General features: G+C 42.1%; 1 protein-coding gene across 2 annotated transcripts in view; it reads right to left on the bottom strand.

The window, feature by feature from the left end:
* BLNK (B cell linker) overlaps positions 1-18,971 on the bottom strand; it is a 78,169-nt gene that overhangs the window by 3,951 nt on the left and 55,247 nt on the right. For both annotated transcript variants that reach the window (XM_086680507.1, XM_086680508.1), the window contains 8 exons: positions 15,304-15,373; positions 13,517-13,544; positions 12,629-12,671; positions 10,302-10,386; positions 9,842-9,873; positions 5,769-5,836; positions 4,865-4,948; positions 2,141-2,296 (listed from right to left, as the gene is read on the bottom strand). In XM_086680507.1, coding sequence (XP_086536633.1) covers positions 2,141-2,296; positions 4,865-4,948; positions 5,769-5,836; positions 9,842-9,873; positions 10,302-10,386; positions 12,629-12,671; positions 13,517-13,544; positions 15,304-15,373 — 566 coding nt within the window. The remainder of the gene's footprint in view (positions 1-2,140; positions 2,297-4,864; positions 4,949-5,768; positions 5,837-9,841; positions 9,874-10,301; positions 10,387-12,628; positions 12,672-13,516; positions 13,545-15,303; positions 15,374-18,971) is intronic.

Raw genomic sequence — 18,971 nt, forward strand, 5'->3', positions numbered from 1 at the left:
AAAAAATGGGCAAAGGACTTGAATAGACATTTCTTTAGAGATGATATACAAATGAAAAGATGCTCAAAATCACTAATCACCAGAGAAATTCAAATCAAAACCCCAGTAAGATATCACCTCTCACCCATTAAGATAACTACTATTTAAAAATCCCAGAAAATTTCACGTGTTTGGGAGGCATGTGGAAAAGTTGGAGCCCTTGTGCACTGTTGGTAGGATTGTAAAATGAGGTAATCACTACAGAAAACAATATGGAGGCTCCTCAAAAATTTTAAAATAGAACTACCATATGATCCAGCAATCCCACTTCTGGATATATACTTAGAAGAACTGAAAGCAGGGTCTCAAAGACATTTTCATGCCCATGTTCATAAAAGAACTATTTATGAGAGCCATCAACAATAGCCAAAGGTCCATCAACAGATGAACGGATAAACACAATGTGGTATACAATATAATGGAATACTATGCAGCCTCAAAATGGAAAGAAATCTTGTCATGTACTGCACAGCATGGATAAACCTTGAGGATATAATGCTACATGGAATAAGCCAGTCACAAAAGGACAAATATTGTATGATCCTGCTTATATTAGGTATCTAAAGCAGTCAAATTCATAGAAATAGAAAGTAGAATGATAATTGCCAAGGACTGGGGGAAAGTGGAAAAGGGGAGTTGTTTTCAATGAACATAGAATTTCAAATATGCAAGATTAAAAGCTCTGGAGATCTGTTTTACAACATTGCAAATATATTTAACATTACTAAACTACACACTTAAAAATGACTAATATGGTAAATTTTAAGATATGAATTTTTTATAATTAAAAAAAAAGCAAAATAAAGAATATATTTATTGACAGAAGACCTTATCGGTTTGTTTTACAAATGCTACTCTCCTGCCTGTAATCAATCAACAAATAAATTCATCATTTAATAAGTATATATCAAATATCCACTAAAGTCAGCTATTCTTCTGTGATTCTGGAAATACAGAGATGAGCAAGACCTAGTTTAGTCCGTGGCCTCATCTAGTGGAGAAGATGACAATTATGACAATTTCTAACAATTCAGATGCTTTCTAACAACTGCTGGGTTCAGAATGGGTATAGTTGTTTCTGAAGGAGTATTGAAAATAAATATTTCTTAACTTGAATTTTTAAATGCTATTTCCTCTGCTTAGATTGTTCTTTCCATTTTTCTCCTTCTCATCTTTAACTTTCATTTTAGCTACTCAAATTCAACCCATTACTCCAGGCCAGTACAAGTTTCACTCCCTTTCTGACCATTTATGGATTATTCCAGCCCATATTTCAGGGCTCACTTATAAAAACAAACTGGCTAAGCAGAGGTATGGTAAACATTGAGTTTAGTCTAGATTAAAGAGGGGTTGGACTTTAAATCTGGTTGGTACTCAAGACCTACTGTAATGCTTTTCTCTTGCTGCAGGCCCAAAAGCTCATCCGGGTCCATGGGAATCTAATGTATCAACACAAGTTTCTGCATCTCTTCTGATCCTTCCTTGGTCATCTACTTTTACATTTTTCTTAATGTTTATTTATTTTTGAGAGAGAGACAGAGCATGAGTGGAGGAGGGGCAGAGAGAGAGGGAGACACAGAATCCGAAGCAGGCTCCAGGCTCCAAGCGGTCAGTACAGAGCCCGACATGGGGCTCGAACTCACGAACCGTGAGATCATGACCTGAGTCAAAGTCGGATGCTCAAGCGACTGAGCCACCCAGGTGCCCCCTTGGTCATCTGCTTTGGTATTTGAATTGAGATCCTAGTTCTTAGGAGCTCTGGACACTGACCTTCATTCTTACAACATTAATTCTACTTGACATTTCAACTTTGATTTCTATATTCCTCTGAACCAAAATACTGAATCAGACTGAGTCCACTAAGTAACAGGATAAAGGGACTAAGTGCAGCCTTTACATCATGCAAGTCTATTCTCCCATCTTCTGTAGATTATGCTGCCTGAACACAGTATTTTATCTTGTACTCTTTTTATGACATGTATGCAAGCCTCACACCGAGTGCCCTTGCATCCTTTCTCTTCATTTCTAGCACCTAACACACTATGACATCATTGTGCTCAATACATAGTTATAGAGTTGGATTAAAAGAGATGTTACTGACCTCTTCACCATTTTTCTTCCTGCCCAAAGCATACTGCTTTGTTGCTTCGATAAATCGCACAGGGATATTATATACTCGCTTATTAAAGAATACAACTAGTGTATATGGCTGTTTGGAATCATGGCCGGAGCTTTTCCGAATAAGAAATGATCCATCCTGTTTATTAAAAGAAAAACATGATTACGGTGAGTATATTTATGTTTTCACAGGTTATTAATCAGTTCATACCTACATTATATTCCAAATGTAATTATTGAGCTATGTGATTTTCATCATTGATTATAGTTTATTATTTTCCAAGAAAATACTTCAGTAAAATATATACTTACAGAAAATCCGGAGTGAGGTCAATGCCAGCTTTTTGATGCATGAAATAAGATGTTATATTTATAGATTTAGAAATGTTTAATCTTTAGATTAAGATTAAATAAAAAGGGCACTCTTGAACTAGGAACCATGTCTACAAGTTACCTATGACTAAAAGAAATATGAAACAAATTCCATTTAAAAGTACTATGAGAAGAAAGCAGAAATTGGGAATCAAAACATTTGATGTGATGAGAATTCTCTTCCCCAAAACTTATACTGAAGCAGAAAAAACTGTAACACAACATACCAAATTAATTAAATATTTTATAAAATATTCTAGGGGTGTCTGTCTGGCAGTAGAGCATGAAACTCTTAATCTTGGGGTCGTGAGTTTGAGCCACATGTTGGGTGTAGAGATTACTTAAAATGAATACATAATTTAAAAACTTAAAAAATAAATATTCTATATCAGAAATTCAAAAATTTTGAACAAAAAATGGACAAAAAGCAGAAGGAAGAAATGCAACAAGAGTTCATCAAACTCAGGAAGGAAACTGAAGAGAAAGGCAAATCTGGGTCAGAAATGAAGAAATTACAAGATGCCCAAGGGACAATACCTTTAAATGAAGATACGATAAATGAGTAAAGGAAGGCATGGAAGCAACCAAGACAGAAAACAACAAAAAAGGAGATTTAAAAGAAGAAGAAGAAGAAGAAGAAGAAGAAGAAGAAGAAGAAGAAGAAGAAATACAATAGGGTCAGAGTGGTTAAAATGGAAGAAAGACAAAAAAGGCCCAAAATGCATGTAATTTGAGTCCTTGAAGAGAAAAACAAAACAATAGAAGAGAACTACTGTTTAAGACTGGAATTTTATTGGAAAAATAAATTTATTGGAAATAAGAGAAAACTTAAATCTATATATAGAAAGGGGTTCCATCTATCTGAAAAAATTGACCTGAAAATCAACTCAGAGACACATTCTAGAAAACTATTAGATTTTAAAAACAAAAGGTCTGCAGAGCCTTCAGACTAAAATATGAAATCACACATAAGGGTAAGAAAATAACATTAGCAACGGACTTCTCAAAAACATCCTATAAAACAAGGTGGGGCACCAGGGTGGCTCGGTTGGTTAAGCGTCTGACTCTTGGTCTCAGCTCAGTTCATGATCTCACGGATCACGAGTTCGAGCCCCACATTGGGCTCTGTGCTGATGCATGGAGCCTACTTAGGATTCTGTCTCTCCTTCTTTCTGCTCCTCCCCTCTGTGTGTGTATGTGTGTGCTCTCTCTCTCTGTCTCAAAAAAGAAAATAAATAAACTTAAAAAAAAAAAAAACAATACAATGGAGCAACACTTTCAAAACTCAAGACAAGGGTTTTTATAAGCTGTCAAGGTATCCTCCAGGTTATCAGGTTATAAAAAAACAGCTTTGAATGTGCAAGAACTCAGGGAATAATGTAAACATAGTCCTTCCTGAGAATCTACTACAAGGTGAGATTTGTCAAACAAAAAGAGATAACTGGAAAGCCAGCCAGCAAAGGGATGAATGGAAAGCATTTAATATATTTAATTGTAGAGGTAGGACTAGAGCAAAGGTAGCAAAAACCAGTATGTAACTGTCATATATTCTGACAAAGTAGGTGCAAGTGAAAAAAAAAAAAAAGAAAGAAATGGAAGAAGGAAAGAGCAAGAAAAGGAAAGGTGGCACTTTAATTTTGGATTTTCTAAACTAACTGCTCCTAGTGTTTCCTACATGATTTGCCTTGGACTCTCTAAAAATTTACTTCCAGGTACTTTCTGCCACCTTGACCTTGATCTTTTAACCCATGCATTGATCCAAAATAGACTGTTACTTCTCACTCCTGAATGGATCTCATGTAGGAGCAAGCCTTACAGAGATCTGCCCCTGCAGCCTTCTCTCCCACTGTTTGGAGAGCAGTGGGGCCTATGGATCCTTGCAAAGGAAGGACAAATAGAAATAAGATGTAGGAACAAAGAGGGAGATGCTTGAAAGACAGGAGGGGATGGCAATGGCTCTTGAATAAGTAAATAAAAAAGATCCCTGCATCTATAATCGCTGCAATTATTTGGTCAGCGAATTATTGGGATGACAGCTGTGCCTATAGTAGACTGGGAACAGAATATGGGATTTAAAAATGGTCACACCTGGGGCACCTGGGTGGCTCAGTGGGTTAAGCATCTGACTTCGGCTCAGGTCATGATCTCATGGTTTGTGAGTTCGAGCCCCACGTCCAGCTCTGTGCTGACAGCTTGGAGCTTGGAACCTGCTTTGGATTCTGTGTCTCCCTCTCTCTGCCCCTCCCCTGCTCAGGCTGTTTCTCTCTCCTCTCTCTCTCTCTCTCTCTCTCTCAAAAATGAATAAACATTAAAAAAGTCTTTTAAATGGTCAAACCTTGTTTGATCTGTATAAAGCCTCTTCAGCAGACTTTCGATCGCAGGCACCGGCAAACCACGGCTTGCAGTGGATGTCAGCTTCCTGTGAAATGGAAAAGAATGTCAGTAGCACAGTACCTTCTGGCACTGAAAACAACGTCCCACTTTGCATTACCAAGACAAATCTGTGTTTGGACCAGTAATTTGAAAATGAGTCTTCTGCTTCTTTTGATCAATCACAGGATTACATGATTGACTTTTTTCTCATTTGGCCTTAGTGCTTGAGCATTCTTATCAATCAGTCAATCAATCAATCCTGCCTGATTCCTGAGCCATTTATTCCTTCCTCTTAAACAAGTTATAATCTCCCTTTCTATTGTGATCTTATTGTTGTTGCTTTGTGGAGTGCATCTTAATTTCCAAAATGTTTTTACCAAATATTATCTTATTTGATTCTTTTAACTGTTTTGAAGGCAAGAAGGACATATAATATCATCCCTATTTTACATCTGAGAAAGCTTAGGGAGACTTGCCCAAGGGCATACAGAGTTCTTTCTCTGTCTTTTTAAAAACTGGGCTGCGTTGTGTGTTTTAATATCATATGCCTCCACAGATCTATTCTGAGAAAATTACACAGTTTAAATAGAATCTGTGTGAGAGGAAGAACAATAAAAACAACATACTTCTTTGCTAGTTTTGAAGAAACACAATTGTTATTTAGGGCATCTAGAATACAAAGTGGAATACATCGAGCAGGGACTTAATCCCTGAAAAAGAAAAGTGTAGTCTGTATCCATCAGCAAGTGATAACTCACAAGCTGACTTTTAAAATACAGTCTATCCTCAAGCTTTACCCCAAACCCCTTACAAGAAAACATGCCCTTTCCTGCATCTTAATGGTAGCAATAAGAGTTCATTCATACCTGTTCTGACAAATGAGGGTTAGATGAAAACTGGCCATCCACAGCTGGGCTTCCCCCTTCTGGAAATCCTGGAAGGGATTTGAAAAATCAATGGGGTCTTCATCTTATCTTGAGAAGTTATTATGTCCATACTCTCAACACTGTGCTGGGCGCTGCAGGGGGCACACACACTGACAAATCATTCACACGCCAAAAAAAATCCTTAATTGCAGTGGTTCTCAAAGCATGGTCTGAGGACCTCAGGAATCCCCAGGATTCTTTCAGAGAGGTTGTGAGGTCTTTTCCAAATCCGTATCTTTGTGAAGCCCAAAGTTCTTCATCTACTTCAGCCAGAAAAACATCGCAACAGATTGAATGTAGAGGCAGATATGAGAATCCAGCTGTCCCTGTTAGTCTAGGCATTAAAGAGACTTCAAAAATGCAAAACAATGCCACTCTTTCCACTCAATTGTTTTTGTTTGGAAAATATAGTGGTTTTTCATGAAAATATTTTATGTTAACATGTAATGGGTTTAACATTTTTAAAGGAAAAAATAAAAGTTTTAATTAAAAATGGATTAATAAATATGTTTTAAATGTCTTTTTTTTTCTCAACGTTTTTTATTTATTTTTGGGACAGAGAGAGACAGAGCATGAACGGGGGAGGGGCAGAGAGAGAGAGGGAGACACAGACTCGGAAACAGGCTCCAGGCTCCGAGCCATCAGCCCAGAGCCCGACGCGGGGCTCGAACTCCCGGACCGCGAGATCGTGACCTGGCTGAAGTCGGACGCTTAACCGACTGCGCCACCCAGGCGCCCCTTAAATGTCTGTTTTAATTAATACATTAAGTATCAATAGAAAGAAACATGTGAACCAAAGGTCTTTGGGTCTGCAATGATTTTAAGAGTGTTTAAATGGTCCTGAGACCAAGACATGTGAAAATTGCTGCCTTAAGGCATAAACTTCCTCAAGGAGTTTATAATCTAAATGTGGAGACACACGAAATACAGAAAATACTGCATTCATTCATTCATTCATTCATTCATCATCGTGTGCCTGCCATGGATCAAGGCATTGGGGATAGATATATAGTGGTCAAACAAAACAGCAAAATGCCCTTCCCTCATGGAGCTTAAGTTTTAATGGAGTGATTGAGACAGGCAATAAAGACATAAGAAATATATATGCAATATTACAGAGTTGTAAGTGCAAGGAGAAAAATCAGCAGGGAAGGGGTTTGGGGTTAGCCTTGGAAAAGCAATATGTTGAAATAGGCTAGTCGGGAAGGCCTCACTGAGGTGACATTTAGGTAAGATCTGCAGTGAGAGAGGGAGGAGGCATGCAGATATCTCAGGAAAGAGTGTTCCAGGTAAGGGGAATAGGGCAAGGGGCCTAGCATGTTTGAGGGATGGAGAGGGGGTCATTGTGCCTGGAGTGTGGAGGGAAAAGGAGAGAAAAATAAGGGATGAAGTCAGACACCAGGTAATGAAGGGACCAGCGGTGTAGGACTTGGTGGACCCCTTAGCATGACTTGAGCCTTAACAGACACGGTGTGGGAAGCTTTTGGGGGGGTTTTGAACAGAGTAGTAATGTAATCTGCCTGTCTTTCAACAAGGTCACTCTGGCTGCAGGGCTGGAAATAGATCCAAGAAAGCAAGGGCAGAGAGAAGAGGCCAGTTTGGTGTTCTTGCAAGCCCAGGCAGGAGATGATGATGGCCTAGAACAGATGGTGGCAGTGGATGGTTGGATATCAATTATATTTTGAAAGAATAGCTGGAAGGTGTGTGAAGAAAGCAAGCGAGGGACGCTCGGGTGGCTCAGTGGGCTAAGCATCTGATTTCGGCTCAGGTCATGATCTCACAGTTCGTGGGTCTGAGCCCCTCATCAGGCTCTGTGCTGACAGCTCAGAGCCTGGAGCCTGCTTCGGATTCTGTGTCTCTCTCTTTCTCTGCTCCCCCTGCCACTCACACTGTCTGTCCCTGTCTCTCTCAAAAATAAACATTTAAAAAATTTTTTTAAAAAAGCAAGCAAGCAAGCCAGCAGTCCTGGGGAGCTCTAAGTTTTTGACCAGAGCAACCATAATTGTCCTTTATTAGGAAGGGAAGCATGCAGGAGAAACAGGCTTAGATGTTTTCTCCTGGATGTTCAAAAGCGACAGCCACCCGTTGTAACAGGATCGGGCAGTGATGGCTTGGCGGGCCCAGCAAGGCTGGGCGTGAAGGAAGGGTGCGTTCTCATGGGTCGGGACAGTACTCCTGGGTGGGCGCAGCCACAGAGGGTGGGAGGTCAGGCTCTCCCAGGCCACACAGTATAAGGTGGTTGGTGGTTATTGTAGCTTGGAGAGTTAGGGCAGTTCAAGCCTGATATTTTCTGACCCTTGAATAAGTGCCAGTCCTGTTCTACTTTCCACATCTTAGTTCATTTTGTCCTCACACGGGCCCATTGTGGGAGGAGCTATTAGACCCCATTTTCCAGCTGAGGCCCTGACGGCCCCATGCGAAACAGCAGACTCCACTGCCTCCGTTACTCTGTGACCCTACCCCTGCCAACTTGCTTTCTTTTTCTTTATAGCACTTTAACATTTACCCGATAGCATATGATTTATCCAGTTGTTTCTGGTTTTTGTCTATCTCCCCTGGTAGAATAGAAGCTCCATAATGGCAGGGATTCATTTGTTTTGTTCAGTGCTGTCTACCCTGTGTCTAGAACAGTGTCTGGCATGTGACAGAAGGTTAGTAAGGATTTGTCAGTTGAAAGAATTACTTAGGTTGAAAAACAATAAAAAGTATAATGAAGCTTTACACAGTGAAAAAGAACATTTCTATAGCCAAACCATTTGCACTTTGTGTTCAGAATTTAAGAATACATATGTCTTTTATATATATGTTTGAATTTCATTTATTGAGATAAATAAAAAAATCTAATTGAAACCTGATTATGTTATGATTAACATAAATGCACATAATTTTTTTGTTTATAACAATTATTTTATTTATGTTTACCAAATCTTGCTTATTTTGGAATATCTTCCAAATTACCCATGCACACTGGGGTTTTGTTTTTTCATTTTTTCATTTTTTCCTACATTTGAGTAGAAGGGAAATCAAAGTTTGGGCAGTTCTGTTCTACAAGTCCGACTTCATATGTTTTTAGGGTGATGTTCTATTTGCCTTGGGAAAATTATCCAGCTATTTGCCAAATATTTTTAGGGTAGCTTTTATGGATATATTTTATGAGCATCAAAGTGTCTTTTAGATTTAATTTCAATAACTATCATTTATTGAACACCTTGTATCGGGGCGCCTGGGTGGCGCAGTCGGTTAAGCGTCCGACTTCAGCCAGGTCACGATCTCACGGTCCGTGAGTTCGAGCCCCGCGTCGGGCTCTGAGCTGATGGCTCGGAGCCTGGAGCCTGTTTCCGATTCTGTGTCTCCCTCTCTCTCTGACCCTCGCCCGTTCATGCTCTGTCTCTCTCTGTCCCAAAAATAAATAAACGGTGAAAAAAAAAAATTAAAAAAAAAAAAAAAAAAGAAGACCTTGTATATACAAAGCACTATATCAGGTACTTAATCTTATTTTAAAAACAGTTGTACTATTTTTATTAAAAAATTAAATATAAAAGATGCCCAGTATGACTGGTAAAATATTGAATCAATACTAAAAAAAGAAAAATGATTTCAGATTTATTTACTTTTGAAAATTACTCCATGAAACAAATATTCTTTTTTAAAATCTTCGTTCATTTGTTTGTTTTGAGAGAGAGAGAGTGCACATGCAAGTGTGAGTAGGGGCGAGGCAGAGAGAGAGAGGGAGAGACAGAGAATCTCAAGCCGGCTCCACACTGTCAGCACAGAGCCTGATGAGGGGCTTGATCACAAACTAAGAGACCACGACCTGAGCCGAAATCAGTAGTTGGACGCTTAACCAGCCGAGCCACTCAGGTGTCCTGAAATAAATACTGTGGCTCCATCTAACAGAAAAGGAAACAAGTCAGAGAGGGCACTAAGATCCTCCAGCTGGAAGTGTTGCTCAGACATGAAGATCCAGCCTTACCTACAACGTGATATTGTTTTTCATGTTTCACCATACTTACTTGGCAGAGGTACAGGTTTGTGATGGATTTGTCTGCAAGGAAGAATTTCAGATTAATTAAAGGGCAAAGCACAAGACGAACAAGTCTGACATTTTGCTTGCACTGAAGATGCTCTGAGCAGGAGCGTCACAAAGGAGTCGACCCAAATGGCCAATAAAACATATTGAAGGACAGATAAGGCACCAAAACCTTCAAGGTAAGTAAAACTATCCCCTTTAGTTTTTGAAAAGGAAGGGCCTTGACTAAAGTGTTAGATTTTAGTGAAGACCAATAAACCCAAATATTAGATCTTTGTGAGTCTAAGAAGTTCTTTTAAAGTTCTTTCCTACTTAACACCTTTAAAAATTTTAATTGCAAAACAATGAATGTCAGATCTTTACCAAGCACTAAGCCCGTGTCACTATGCAATGTAACGATACAGGTGTTAGGGAAACTTATTTTTAAAGGAAGGGATTCTTACTTCTGGGCAGGAGGAAACACTGATGACTGCATATTTTCTTGTCTGTGACTAGATGCTCGGTGGCGTTCAGCAGGTATGGGTTTTTCTGCATTGAGAAAGTTTTCATATCAGACTAGAGTGAAATGTCTGTTCCCAACCCAGCAACATCAACCGAGAAGAAACGGATTTGGTCCGATGTTTTCCTATGAACCCATCTTTCACCAGGATGCCATCTGTTTGTGCACCTGTCAGTCTGGTGATGTGTTTGCACTATTAGGACCGGGCATCCTACCCAGCAGTGTTGCAGGCACACCTCACAGCTCTGTGGCAATATACATGGGGACCGAGCCACGGGGGCTGGACCTTTAAATGTGTGAGTACAGGTGGGAGCCAGAGACAAACAAGTTTGACCCACACCTGTATCCCTCACACAGGTGTTGCAACACACTTAGTTTATCTTCATTAGTCATAAGGGGTGTTATAAGTAATTTCTAACTGATAAGAGGTAAAATATGAGAGTTTGCAAATAATCTACTCTTTTTGCAAAATTAACTGAGCAAATTCAAGGTCATCCCGATAATAATGTTAATCACATTTGCATTTCATTGTGTTTTCCTGAGTGGGAGAAGAAAGGGTGGGGTTATAACTGGTACACAGGGAAATGGGTAAACCTGAAATGTAAGAAATTTATGCTGAATTTATGTTGAACTTTACTGCTGGACCATGGATAAATGTGATGATAAATTATTTTAATGCTTTGTTCTCCTTCAAATTTGGTCTAGGGTGTGTTAGAATCTCGGTATGTCTATGGGTGTGTGTTCCACATGGAAGAAAGGTGAACTATGGGTCTTCTGTTACAGGACCCCAAAAGAGTAAAAGTAGTATGAACTCAAAGATTCAAATAAATGATAAAATAGACTTGAGGGGTTCATGTAATGCAGCAAAATTCAGAAGTCTTGAGGCCCTGAAGAATGTTTTAAGTCAATGGCACCCTACTTTGAGCTGCCATGTGAGATGTTTTGTTCATGACTTTACAACTTGATAATTTCGGAAGGAGAAACAATGAACACACTTGGTTCCCACAGCCTGATGACCACCCTGCTTTGTCTCTGCAGTCCTGGAGGTTTCCTTTCTAGGTGAGAAGAGGCTGTTCACCTGCACTGGGCTTGGCAGATTATTGCCTCTGTCCCTGAGACAAGTCACAAAAGAGACAGCATGCCAAGCTCTTGTACTAGGAGCCCTTTGGGAATGAGGACACCGGAGCTGCGTGGCACATGCCAAGAGCTCCTTCTGGGCTGGTTTTCAAAGGCTCCTGAAGTCAATGGAATTTGCACAGGGTTGAGCTTACTTCCTGCAGAGGCTCACCCTAGGGCTCCACTATAATTTGAGCTCCCTGCTCAACAGGCACAGAAAACTGTAAGGTATGGAAGGACAGTGAGGCAAAAGCATCAAAGGAAAGGGAGATGAAAGCCAGATAGCAGAAAGGGAGTGATAGCTCAAAAATAGCCTGGAGGAAGAAAGATGTGGGAAACAGATGTAAAAAAAAACAAACAAACAATGGTGCAGTTGAAGCAGACAGGCGAGGTGTAGGACACATTCAGAAAATGTCCAACATCCATCGTCAAAGAAACCAGAGCATTTTATGTGGATGTGCCCATGTTAACTCAGGAAATGGTGAGAATACTCAGCTTTAACGCTGGGTAGCTTCAGTTGTAGAATTAGACGGTTTAGGGCTCTAACTCTATATAGTGTTCTAAGTGTTGAGATCATGGATAGTTCTTACTTCTTTCTTTTTTTTTTTTATTTCCCCCAATATTTTTCAAATACAGATAGTTTTTTAAATGGAAAATTCCAATTAAAAGTATTTGTGAGGTTTTAAGGATACGATAAAGCGAAGAAAAACATTTGAAGATGTGAGGTACTAAAATAGACATTTGAATTCAGAAAACATTACTTTCAACACTTAGCAAAAGAACTTGCTCAGATAAACAGATTTTTATAAGTTTCATTACTGTAACTAAGCTATTGTTTCTAAAATACATGAATGCTTCTAAATAAGTCTTCATATCTATGTAAAGCCATAGATCTGTGTCTGGCAAGTCATATGTCTCCAAACAGGCAGGTTTGGGGCGTGTAGACTACAGCCTTGCCCCAAAGACACTGGCTCAAAATCTCAGGTCCTTCCTGCTCGTTGCAAAGCCAAGGCCACTTTATTTAGAAACCCGAGTTTCATATTCACAATTGCTTTATAAGTAGACAAAGCAAATTAGAAATACACTTATGTACAAATCTTTAATTAAAATAGCTTTGAGAGGACATACTCATCCTTCAGAATAATACAGGTTTACCTTCACAAACAGCTGAAGCGTTCTGTTGAGGCGTAAGTGGAGTCTATTAAAAAAAAATAGGCAAGGATATTCACTACGGTGGGATGTGGAAATAAATGTCAAAGCAACATGATTAAAATAAGTACTTGGGGAGGGCGTTTCTTTGATGCATAGCTATTGTTTCAATCACAAGAACAACAATAAAAAGCACCCAGTTCCCAGCCCAACATCTGCAATAAGCAGCAATGGACTAGAAGTGTATCACGGAAGGGGCAGTGTCGCCCTGGTGTAGGGACTTCCGTGCCCTGTCAACAAGGCTCACGGATGCCGTGACCCCCAGTAGCTGCTGGCCAGTAGCTCTTGCACAGAGGGAATGTGGCCTCTGGCTCTGGTCTTAGGGCCCCACCTCAGTGTTTGCTACGTGACTGCAGATGTCAGGTTACAGAGTAGGCACTAGGTCAAGGGGGGCTTCCTCAGACAGTGGGCTGGCCCAGGTTCCCCACATTCTGGCCAGAATCCAAGTGTAGTCGGGCCTGTGTGTGCCTGATACACCATTAGCCCCCAGGCCGGCAGATGGAAAGCAGACACAGGCGCTCCCCATGGGGAAGGCAGATGTCAGGGGAGGAAGGGAGCCCGGCTGCCACCTTGGATCTGCTGCTCACACTCGGTGAAGCCCCCCACCCCCCGCCCCTCCCGCCCCTGGGGCTAAGTGAGGATGAGCTCCTCCCATGCAGCCTCTTCCCTGGCTAACTGAGGAAGCTAAATTTCTCTTGGAGCATCTGGGCGGCAACTTCAGTTGCTAAAATTGCTGTGTTCACCTTAGCTGGAAGCACTGTCAACTTTAAATAAGGGAATAAGAATAAGCATGGCAGGAAATATGAAACACGTTTAAATGCAAAATTAACTTACTGTCTTCAGTGGGGTAGCTGGTTTTTTCCTGGAGGATAAAAAGAGATTGGGCTTTGTTAAAACATAACAAAGATAAAGTGGAGCTGACTGCTCATCATTTCACTCTTCAGTTTAAACTAGAATAATAAACATGATATGAGTGTGTTGGGAGACTATCCTTCAAGGGCAGAGGGGGATGGAATGGGGATTTAGACCTGATCCTCCCAGCTTCAGATAGAGTCCACTGACAGATGGCTAAGAGTTAACTGGGGATAAACAGGAGCGCCAGTTGCCAGGGAGTCAGGATAGCTGAGTTCTTGTTCCAGTCCCGCTGCTGATTGCTCTGTGACCTCAGGCCTCTTTCTCTCGCCTGTGAGGCTGGTTGCAGCTTTAGTTTCCTTGCCCGTAAAATGAGGACTAGACTCGGTATTTTGAAAGTATGGACGCAGAGACCTCCCATCCTCCAAGGGTAAGCTCGGGCTACAGCGTATGGACGCGAGTGGAGATAGGAGGATGGCCCAGCAGGTGGAACCGCAGCCAGCGCCCCTCCTTGCCCACTGCTGTCCTGCCTCAGGTGACTATTCTCTACTAGACACTTACCTAGGATTTCAGCCCAAACAGAGAAATCGAAGACCAACACAAGTGTGAAAACCACTGTGATTTGTGGTCCTGTAGGGGCTTGTCTCAGCTTGGTTCCAGTAGAGATTATAATCGAATATTGTAAGAGTGTATACTTCTTTTCTGTGTTCAAAGACTGTCACCTCCTCTCTCTCTCTCTCTCTCTCTCTCTCTCTCCTTCTCGGTCTCTCTCTCTTTGTTTTTGGCTCAGAGCTGGAAGATGGGAGGAAGAACACTAACAATTCCCAAGTGCCTGTCTCTGGGTTAGGCTTTTCATGTTCCCTAAACCTCACGGTGACCTTTTAAAATGGATATTATTGTTGCATTTTGGAGATTAGGAAACTGAGGCTCAGAGAGATTAAGTAATTTGCCCAAAGTGATAAAACTCAGGCAAGGGAGAAATTTTGGTCAATAAACCTTTGAACCTAAGAATTTCTTTGCTTTCCACAGAGGCGGAATCAAGATTATAATCATGCAGGCCAGCTTTGTACATATTTAAGCGGGCTTTTAAAATAACCTATTGAATCAATATAAAATTATGGGGGTCACTGTTTTGTGATATTAATACGTTACAGCACCTAGCAGTTTACAAAGCTCTTTTACATTCAATAAGAAAGTATTACTCTCTTATCTCACCTTTGAAAGGAACCTCGGCAGTATGGCCTTTGATGGAACAATCCAGTGTGTGCTGTTGGGTGTACACGTGTTTGTTTACATATCATTAACTACTCGAAAGAGAAGTGGAGGAGTAGAAAGCAAAGATGAAACCTGCTCATGGGTCTCAAAATTATTCAGGCTCTGGAGCTTCTGTCTTTCGGAACACAGGTCAATGAACTCAAGACTTAACTAAGAGTTTAGGGGAGGAAAGACTGCTGGTTCTTTATTTCAGCAGGAGACCCGTAGTCTGACTAGCATGCCAGGGGAGCGGAGGAGAACAGGGCAGTGGGGCTTGTTTTCCACACCCTTTAGGAACACACCTACTGTAACGTGAGGTGCACCTGTATCTGAGCCTGGGCCGCTGTGTTCCTCTGGAGGGAAATAGCAGAAAAAGCCCCCGCGTTCCCCCCCCCCCCCCCCCCCGGGTTCTCAGGCAGGACTGCTCTGTGGATTCCAGGAGGCCCTGCCCACAGCAGTGGTGGAGAGCGTCCACTCACATCTCACAGGGCTGATTCTCCACAGCAGGTACTCACCCGGCCCGGGGCATTGGGGACGGCGCAGCAGGAGAAGGTGACTTGGCGTCCCAGGCCCCGCTGTTACGACCTGCACAAACATACACACAGGTTAGTCTCCGAGTCCTGAACCTGGGGCTGACGGTCACAGTGAGGCTGGCCTTTCCAGCAGGCTCAGAGATGTAGGCACATTTTTGGTTTTTTTCAGTCAAGCATGTATAGGGGGTTACACAGAAGCTATTGGGGAAAGCCTATAGGCAAAGGTGATGAAATATCTAAATGATGGCAATTTATAAGCTCAGAACCAGAATGAGAAGTAGGGACTCCATCTTAATATTTCTAAATGACCTTCTCTTCCATGACACAAGCACAGAACCCCTGATTCTGTGGGCTCAGTGAAAGCCCCCCAGTGTTCCTATAGGAAGGAGCCAAGAGCTCATACCTGCATCTATATACACACACACTGCACAGATGTGCACACCAGCAGTGCCCAGGGACAACGTGACAGACCCACCACTCCCACTACGAGCCCACATGAACCTCACATTCACAGGCTGTTCATTCATCTCTGAATTCTCAGGCCTTTTTGCCCGTTGCACAGACAGATTGAGACAAGTAACAAGCTACTGCCTAATCGCATCTTCCAGAGTCACAGAAGGGACCCAGCGGGCCTCGTCTGCTGCACCGCACTGCCCTCCCGCTACCTAAGGCAGGGGGCAGACGGTCATGAGGGAGGAACGGAGACAGGCAGAGCCTCACCATCAGGACAGAGCAGGCCAGGAGGGAGAGAGCCAGACACCAAGCCAGCTCCCCCCTGCGTCTCCCGGCTGCCTTCTCTCAGGCTGATGCTCACCTGCCTGGGCGTCACGGCCCAGTGAGACAAAAGCGCTTTATTGACTTAAAGTGAACCGAATACCCATTTTGTTAAGAAACGACTACATTTCTAAGCCCACAGTTCCTACTGGACCTACAGGGGATGCTCTGGAAATATAGGTTGGACCTGCCCTCAGTATGTATTATTTTAGTTTGTGAGATAAAGCACGTATCGGTGAGTGCTGAGGCAGTAATCGCCTACTGAGAATTACTGAGAACCTGGTACGTGAAGAGCACTGTGTCAGGGGTTGTGGAAGAGGTGAAGACGCAGAGATAGGCCTCTGCCCCCTCGGAATTTGCAACATGAAGACATACGCCCGCCATGCAGCTTCACCTCACAGGACCACCTACGCCAAACACAAAAAAGAAAAAGGCCTCCACAGGCATGAAAAATAGAGATCATAAAGCTCATTCTCACGTACTTTAGAGAGAGAGAGAGAGAGGCCTTCAGGCTTTCGCTTAGAGCCCATCCACTCCTTTTCTACACACAGTCCTTACACAGAACTGGTTTCCACGAATGCCCAGAACGGCCCTCCACAGGACTCTCACTTACATGTTAACCCAATCTTGATGTGACTTTTAAGAACTTTTGCAAAAGAGACTATGTTCAGAATTTTTACCATTTCATATGACAATAAACTGCCATCTGAATATGAAGTGTGAGTCCAAGTGTGTCTCACTGGTTGGTGAACCAACCAAATGGATGTTGTCCTTCAAATTCTTAATACCTGACTGATGCTATTAAAATACCCTTGACTACTCATAGATCTTGATGGAGGGTTTCAGGGATGGAGGGGGAAAAACGCTCGTCTGAAAAGTAAGGAAATAGAAAGAAGGTCTGAGTCAGAACTTCCTCCCTGGGGTTTTCCCTCTCTTTCGATGCCAAAGGCTCATCTGGCCTGGGGTACATTGTTGTCATGTTTTTACTGCCTGGCTTCTCTACGGAGCTTCCCTTCCCTTCACATCTTCAAACAGTCTGCCAACATGTCCCTTCCCCCGCCCTCGCTCATAAATAACTTCTGCTATCAGAGAGGGAGGAGCACACCTCCTTCCCCTGTGGTGGTACCATAAATGTCGGTGGGAAACCCATGGTCTCACACCAGGACAGGGTTCTAGTTATTTCTTTGCCACCAGATGGGCTGGGTGACCTCTTACAAGTCACTGCGTTTCAGTCTCCCCCACTGTGAAATGGGGACACAACCACGCCCGTACCTAGCTCACAGTTATTGTGGTAAGACGAGAGGGGAACCTGGAAAATGTAAAGAATTAGCCAAATATAAACTAATATTTCTGGAAAGGGACTGAAAGTACTTGAGGTAAAAACATTACGCAGGTGAAAAGAGCCAGAGGGAGAAGGCTTCCTACTATATGACTCCAGCTATATGAGATGTTCAGAAAAGGCCAATCTACATCAACAGGAAGCAGATCAGTGGTTGCCCGGGGCTGGGGGTGGGAAGAACATTCACCAAAAATGGGCATAAAGGATCTTTTGGAGTTGGTGTGGGCAAGGAGATTTTCTACAACTGGATTGTAGTGATGGTTAAAAAACTCTGTAAATGTAATGATTTATAAAAAATACTGCAGTACACTGTTGGTGGGAATGCAGACTGGTGCGGCCACTCTGGAAAACAATGTGGAGGTTCCTCATAAAATTAAAAATACATCTACCCTATGACCCAGAAATAGCACTGTTAGGAATTCATCCAAGGGATACGTGAGTGCTGATCATAGGGGCACATGCACCCCAATGTTTATAGCAGTGCTATCAATAATAGCTAAATTATGGAAAGAGCCCAAATGTCCATCGACTAATGAGTGGATAAAGAAGATGTGGTTTATATGTACAATGGAATACTATTTGGCAATGGGAAAGAATGAAATCCTGCCATTTGCAACAACATGGATGGAACCGGAAGGTATTATGCTAAGTGAAATAAGTCAGTCAGAGAAAGACAGATATCATATGTTTACACTCATATGTGGAACTTGAGAAACTTAACAGAAGTTAAGAGGAAGGGAAGGGGAAAAAATAGTTTCAAACAGAGAGGGAGGCAAACCGTAAGAGATTCTTAAATATAGAGAACAAACTGAGCTTGATGAGGGGGCAGGGGAGAGGGGAAAATGGGAGATGGGCATTGAGGAGGGCACTTGTTGGGATGAGCACTGGGTGTTGCATGTACGCGATGAATCATGGGAATCTCCCCCCGAAACCAAGAGCACAGTGTATACATTGTATGTTAGCTACCTTGACAACAAATTATATTTAAAAAATAATAATAATAAATAAAGTGACTGAAAATAGAAAAAAAATCCTGCAGTATACATGTAAAACAAACAAGTTTTATAATATGTAAATTATAACTCACAAAGGTCAGTAAATATGATTACTGCTATTTTTGTTTTAGCATCTTGCTACCAACCACCACAGTGTCTCCAGGTGCTGGGCACTGCTGGGCACTGCGGTACTTTCAATGTGCCATCTCGAAGCGTCACATAACATCACATGGAGCAAACGGAGGCCCAGAGAGGTTAAGTGGCAGGGCTGGGCTTGAAAAGCAAGGCTACCTGAGGTTCAAGCCAGGTGGGTACCTTTCCTCTCTGGCCAATGCCTCCTAGTGTTACTGTGAGCTCTGATCTGGCAGGTCAGATTCACCTGCTGTTTCTCCCTTACTTCAGGAAAGATTGGTGAAACTGAGCGGTGCTTTTGTGGATGCCCGTGGGAAGATGCAGAATGACTGTCCTATTTCATAGACCGGCTCTCTGCTGCTCTGGGCCTGAGGTCAGACCTAGGGGCATGCTGGGGGGGGACAACCTGA

The sequence above is a fragment of the Puma concolor genome, chromosome D2 (assembly GCF_028749965.1).
Source record: "Puma concolor isolate L17-30 chromosome D2, mPumCon1.1.hap2, whole genome shotgun sequence".
NCBI lineage: Eukaryota > Metazoa > Chordata > Mammalia > Carnivora > Felidae > Puma > Puma concolor.